At 31.8% G+C, this 7,339-nt stretch overlaps 1 protein-coding gene across 1 annotated transcript in view; it reads right to left on the reverse strand.

The window, feature by feature from the left end:
* The window catches only part of LOC145537571 (cullin-4B-like), a 43,988-nt gene extending 37,085 nt beyond the window's left edge, over nt 1-6,903 (reverse strand). The window contains 5 exon segments of the mRNA XM_081568266.1: nt 218-307; nt 406-568; nt 2,447-2,520; nt 6,294-6,373; nt 6,783-6,903. Coding sequence (XP_081424392.1) covers nt 218-307; nt 406-568; nt 2,447-2,520; nt 6,294-6,373; nt 6,783-6,903 — 528 coding nt within the window.
* Nucleotides 6,904-7,339: the final 436 nt, after the last annotated feature.

Raw genomic sequence — 7,339 nt, forward strand, 5'->3', positions numbered from 1 at the left:
GCAGACATGAGAAAGACAATAGACAATAATCAACAGTAATCTGGTCCATAATACAGATCAATAAATTAACAAAACTTCAGCAAATGTAACCAATAAAAAAAATAAATTTAGTAAAAGTAACAGCATGTGAAGTATATGAAAACATACATAGGAAATATAAATAATGATCTACTTTATTAACCATGAAAGAATTAAGCTATATCTTAATTTCAAGTACCTCTTTTTTTCACACTAGCTTTCTTCCTTCTGCTGCATAGAATCTGCATGTTTCTTCTAAGAATTTATTCTCAAAAGATTCTTTGTAAACCTAAGATATAATATATTAAAGAAACTCAAGTTAAAGCTTATCTTTAAACTATCAGGTTAGAAATGTTTCAATTTCTTAGAAGTTAAGTAATTACTAACCTGCAAATCAGAAAGCATTGTTAAAAGCCTTTGAATCAAACATTGATCAACAATTTCACCATTTCTTTCTCTTTCAATTAAAAGAAGAATTCCATCTATACTCCTGCTCTGGAGCTTCTGATCACAAATTATGTATGTTTTAAATAATTCAATCTCCATATCCCTAAAACAAAAAAAAAAACTGAATAAAAATGTTAAAAACATTTAACAAAAACAATAAAATATGTTATAAATCTTAATGACAATAATACAGTTAAAACAAAATAACTTTCTGTTTTAATTGTCAATAATCAATCAAAACAAATGAACATTATCATATGTGAAACAGAACACCATTCCATGTTCGATGCATGAGACAAGGGCTCAGGGCCGGGGCAATGGGATGACCCAGAGGGATGGGATGGGGAGGGAGGTGGGTGGGTGGTCCAGGAAGGGGAACACATGTAAACCCATGGCTGATTCATGTCAATGTATGGCAAAAACTATTACAATATTGTAAAGTAATTAGCCCCCAACTAAAATAAATAAATTTATAAAAAAAATAAAATAAAATAAAATATATTGTCAGACATATATGTAGTTTGACAATTTTTTTTATTTTTTTTAATTTTTTAAATAAATTTATTTATTTTAGTTGGGGGCTAATTACTTTACAATATTGTAATAGTTTTTGCCATACATTGACATGAATCAGCCATGAGTTTACATGTGTTCCCCTTCCTGAACCCCCCACCCACCTCCCTCCCCAGCCCATCCCTCTGGGTCATCCCATTGCCCCGGCCCTGAGCCTTTGTCTCATGCATCGAACCTGGAATGGTGTTCTGTTTCACATATGATAATATACACATTTCAATGCTATTCTCCCAGAACGTCCCACCTTCACCTTCTCCCTCAGAGTCCATAAAATTGTTCTATGCATCTGTGTCTCTTATTCTGTCTCGCATATAGGGTTATCGTTACCATCTTTCAAATTCCATATATATGCATTAGTATACTGTATTGTTGTTTTTCTTTCTGGCTTACTTCACTCTGTATAATGGGCTCCAGTTTCATCCATCTCAGTAGAACCGATTCAAACGTATTTTTTTTAATGGCTGAGTAATATTCCATTGTGTATATGTACCACAGCTTCCTTATCCATTCGTCTGCTGATGGACATCTAGGTTGCTTCCATGTCCTGGCTATTGTAAACAGTGCTGCAATGAACATTGGGGCACACGCGTCTCTTTCAATTCTGGTTTCTTCGGTGTGTATGCCCAGCAGTGGGATTGCTGGGTCATATGGCAGTTCTATTCCCAGTCTTTTAAGGAATCTCTACACTGTTCTCCATAGTGGCTGTACTAGTTTGCATTCCCACCAACAGTGTAAGAGGGTTCTCTTTTCTCCACACCCTCTCCAGCATTTATTGCTTGTAGACTTTTGGATAGCAGCCATTCTGACTGGTGTGAAATGATACCTCATTGTGGTTTTGATTTGCATTTCTCTAATAATGAGCGATGTTGAGCATCTTTTCATGTGTTTGTTAGCCATCTGTATGTCTTCTTTGGAGAAATGTCTGTTTAGTTCTTTGGCCCATTTTTTTGATTGGGTCGTTTATTTTTCTGGAATTCAGCTGCAGAAGTTGCTTGACAATTTTTAAAAGCAATGTTTAGAATAAATTTAAAGTTTACTAAACTTGTCTTATTTTAGGTTCCACATGTTTTTAACCTTAATAAGCACAACTGTTTGTTGATTTAGTGACTCTCTCACTTTTTTTTATAAGAAAGCATGTGAAATGTGATTCATTACCCTAGGATATTATTCTAAACCTAGTAAGTTTCCTAAATAAGACAGTCAATGAATACTAAATGAAAAGCATAAATACCTACAGCTTTGCTACTATAATTTTAAAACATACTTTGAAATATTACGATAGATACACAGAAACAGATTTTCAAAACTGTTTTTCGCTTGATATTATTTACTTCATCTAGGAGAGATAAAACACATAATTATAAATTATATATAACAATTCTGTTAAAGTAATTATTGACATTCTTACCAAATGGAGGACAACATTGAAATCTGAAACATGTAAGTTCTATCTAGGAACAGAAAAATGTTCCTAATCATCATCTGTCAAAAATATAATAAAGAGAAAACATAATATATGAAACATTTGTTTTCCTTAAGTTATTATTCACCTATAGAATGTGGTGGTACTGATAAAGAATCCATCTGCCAGACATAGAAGACATGGATTTCATAGTTTCATACTGTCAAGAAGTGTCAAGAAGATCTCCTGGAAAAGGGAATGGCAACACACTTCTGTATTCTTTCTGGGGAATCCCATGGGCAGAGAAGCCTGGTGGGCCACGTCCATAGGGTTGCAAGGAGTTACACATATGGAAGCAACTTTGCAAGCATGCATACAGAGAGAAGGAAATGGTAAACCATGCCAATATCTTTGGCCTGGGAAATCCCATGGTGTTGCAAAAAGCTGGACACAACTGAGTGACTAAACAACAACAACAAATGACATCTAATATTAAAGAAAGGCACATTAGCTTTGGCAATTGTAAATTCAACTATCAAACTGCTAAATCAAACTTATATAATAATATATTTGTTTTGGAAAGATAATCCTCCAATCTTTATTCACTTCACATTAGTTCTGACTAGATTCCTCCTTAAAAGGTAAAAATTACTGGAGATACATGAAGAAAGTTTATAAAAATATTATCTAAATAAAAACACCAGTGGCTGATTCATGTCATTGTATAGCAAAGCCATCACAGTAGTGTAAAGTAATTGTCCCCCAATTAAAATTAATTAATTAAAAAAAACTACTGCTATATCAGTATCAGTGCTAAAAATAGTTTGACAAAAAAGAAAAAACTTTGAAAAATCTCTGAGTACAACTTTAGAATGAAAACATAAAAAATACTGAATTTCAGATAGTAAAACAAAAATAAGAATTATATTTAACTGCAACCATTACTTATGTCAAGACTACATAAAAATATTAAGATCCTGTAACTTTTTTTGGAGACACAAATAGCAACAGAGATAATTTTTTCTTATGAATATATTATCTAAGATAATTACAGTTTGAACATAGGCTAGAACAGCAATTTTCAAACATTTTGTCTCAAGTTCCCTTTATACTTTTAAAATTGATGGAATAAAAACCTTTCATTTCAGGAAAGCAGTGGTCAAGTGTTTTAAGAACTCTCCTAACAATGTATGTACACAAATTTGACCCCTTGTCTGGGAACAACAATCTCACATGATGCAAAGCAACTAAGACATGATCCAAACCTACTGAAGCTCATGTGCCTAAAGTCCATGCTCTGCAACAAGAGAAGATTCTGCCAGCCACAGCTAAACACTGCATGCAGCGATGAATACCCAGCACATAAATTTATTTATAAATAAATAAATAATTTCTTTAAAATTTTCATTTTGTGGGTTCTATCTACTGATTCTACTATACTAGAAAATTAAGTGAAAATATTTTATTTGAGTTATATTAATTTATTAATATGTTTAATGATTTTAATTTTAAAACAGTAGTAACACTGGTCAAAGAATACAAACTTCTGGTTATAAAATGAATAAATTGTGAATATCTAATATAAAGTATGGAGTTTTCATTTAATAATATCTAACTGTATTTTTAAGAGTTGCTAAGATTAAGTTGTGAATGTTCTCACAATAAAAAGACACCATAGATATGTCATATGATAGAGGCTTTAACTAATGCTATATATAACATGGAGCAATTCAGCAACATATAATGCATCAAATCATGACATTTTACATCTTAAATTTACAATGTTATTTCTCAGTTATATATTAATATAAAATTTAAATTATTCATACTATTAGAAATGATAAAAGGAGATAATAACTAAACTTTTTAAAAGCTATAGTAAGAAACATGATCAAATAGCTGAGGAAACCAAAGACAGATGAGGAATGTATTTCGAATAGGTGAGATGGTTAGAACTTAGAAGAACCAATATAGTGAAAATGAATATACTACCCAAAGCAATCTATAGATTCAATGCAGTCCCTATCAAGCTAACAACAATATTTTTCAGAGAACAAGAACAAATAATTTCACAATTTGTATGAAATAGAAAAAACCTCAAATAGCCAAAGAAATCTTGAGAAAGAAGATTGGAACTGGAGCAATCTACCTGCCTTACTTCAGGCTCTGCTACAAAGCCACAGTCATCAAGACAGTACGGTACTGGCACAAAGACAGAAATGTAGATCAATGGAACAAAATAGAAAGCCCAGAGATAAATCCACCCACTATGGACACCTTATCTTTGACAAAGGAGGCAATAATATACAACGGAGAAAAGACAATCTCTTTAACAAGTGGTGCTGGGAAAACTGATCAACCACTTATAAAAGAATGAAACTAGACCATTTCTAACACCACACACACAAAAAAACACAAATGGATTAAAGATCTTAAACGTAAGACCAGAAACTATAAAACTCCTAGAGGAAAACATAGGCAAAACACTCTCCAACATAAACCACAGCAGGATCCTCTATGACCCATCTCCCAGAATAATGGAAATAAAAGCAAAAATAAACAAATGGGACCTAATTAAAATTAAAATCTTCTGCACAACAAAGGAAACTATAAGCAAGGTGAAAAGACAGCCTTCGGAATGGGATAAAATGCTAGCAAAGGAAGCAATGGAAAAAGAATTAATTTCAAAAATATACAAGCAACTCCTGCAGCTGAATTCCAGGAAAATAAATGACCCAATCAAAAAATGGGCCAAAGAACTAAACAGACATTTCTCCAAAGAAGACATACAGATGGCTAACAAACATATGAAAAGATGTTCAACATCACTGATTATCAAATCAAAACCACAATAGGATATCATTTCATGCCAGTTAGGATGGCTGTTATCCAAAAGTCAACAAGCAATAAATGCTGGAGAGGGTGTGGATTTTCTCCTAATACACTGTTGGTGGGAAAGCAAACTAGTACAGCCACTATGGAGAATAGGGTGGAGATTCCTCAAAAAACTGGAAATAGAACTGCCATGTGACCCAGAAATCCCACTGCTGGGCATACACACGGAGGAAACCAGAATTGAAAGAGACACATGTACCTCAATGTTCATCACAGCATTGTTTATAATAGGCAGGGCATGGAAGCAACCTAGATGTCCATCAGCAGACGAATGGATGAGGAAGCTGTGGTACATATACACAATGGGATATTATTCAGCCATTAAAAATAATACATTTGAATCAGTTCTAATGAGGTGGATGAAATTGTAGCCTAGTATACTAACGCTTATATATAGAATTTAGTAAATCGGTAAAGATAATCCTGTATGCGAGATAGCAAAAAAGACACAGATGTATAGAACAGTATTTTGGACTCCATGGGAGAGGGTGAGAGTGAGATGATATGGGAGAATGGCACTGAAGCATGTAAATTATCATATGTGAAACAGATCGCCAGTCCAGGTTTGATGCATGATACAGGGTGCTCGGAGCTGGTGCACCAGGATGACCCAGAGGGATGGGTTGGGGAAGGAGGTGGGAGAGGGGTTCTGGAAAGGTAACACATTGACACCCATGGCGGATTCATGTCAATGTATGGCAAAACCAATACAATATTGTAAAGTAAACAAATAGATAAATAAATAAATTAAAAATATATATAATTATCTTTCTTTGAAAGAAACCCTGAGTTTTCAAATTTTAAATGAATGAATAGAACTTTGAAGAATTGAGAATAAATGACTACCATAAAAGCACTTCTATACACATTTTAACTTATTTCTGATTTTTTTTAAAACATATATTATTTAGCACATTCTATATTTTTACTTTCAAATAAATATATTTTTTACTCCTACCATATGTCTGCCATGATTTTGCCAGCATTTATCCATTGTCTTTAGAAAATGGACACTATCCAGAGAATCCATGGGGTAATGTTAAGAAAAAGTCTGTATATATATAAAGTTTATAAAACAACGTACATTATGCATATAAAAGTCTTAAAAACAATAATTAGTGAACTGCTTAATGATAAGCAGAAATCTAAGCATCTCTAAATGTCAACAGAACATGTAATGAAATTCATTAAGTATACACAATCAAATGAATTATTCCACTCAGCAGGATCTGACATACAAATTTTGACAAAAAAGGAAAAACAAATAAATATGGGGGGAAAGGTTATTTTATATTAACTCCCTAGAGAATCTTTAGATATGAAAAATGAAAATTAAAAATAAAATTTCCCATTTTTTATCATTTATGGAAATTATAAATGATATAATATTAAAATGTATGAAAGGAAAGGAAAATAATTTAAAGCCTGTAGTTTCACAAAAGGATATCTCTAAATTGATGAATTTGTGCTTTGATATGGTCTTCACAAAGTTGCTTCAATTGTTTATATAAATTTGCAGATAAATTGTAGGAACAAAGATATTCAACACACTGAAAAATTAAAAGCATATGTGGCTTACTAAAACTAAAGTTTAAAAATAATGATTTAAAGTTATTTTAAAATTTTTAAAAAATTAATTTAAAATTTAATTAAAGATTTTAATTTAATTAAAAATTTAAACAGTTCAAATTATTTTCCACATTTGTTAATAATACTGAGTACTGATTATGAACTTATTCACATAGGTTAATGAATCAACAAAAATATTAATACATTATTAATATCACAATTAAACAGTAAAAATCTATTTCAAAATTTACAATACTTTAAAGACCAAGAAAATGTATTTAAGATTCGTCTATCCAAATCTATGCATACAAGGCTATACTTATTTAAGGATTTAGAACCCCAAAAGTCACTGCAATCAAAATTTTGATTAAAAAATAATTTCCTGAAATTCTGCATAGATTCATATCTTGCCTTTCCAAGTGTTTCTAAAAGTTT

Source organism: Giraffa tippelskirchi, chromosome Y (genome assembly GCF_054371585.1).
Source record: "Giraffa tippelskirchi isolate mGirTip1 chromosome Y, T2T-mGirTip1v1.2.pri, whole genome shotgun sequence".
Lineage (NCBI taxonomy): Eukaryota > Metazoa > Chordata > Mammalia > Artiodactyla > Giraffidae > Giraffa > Giraffa tippelskirchi.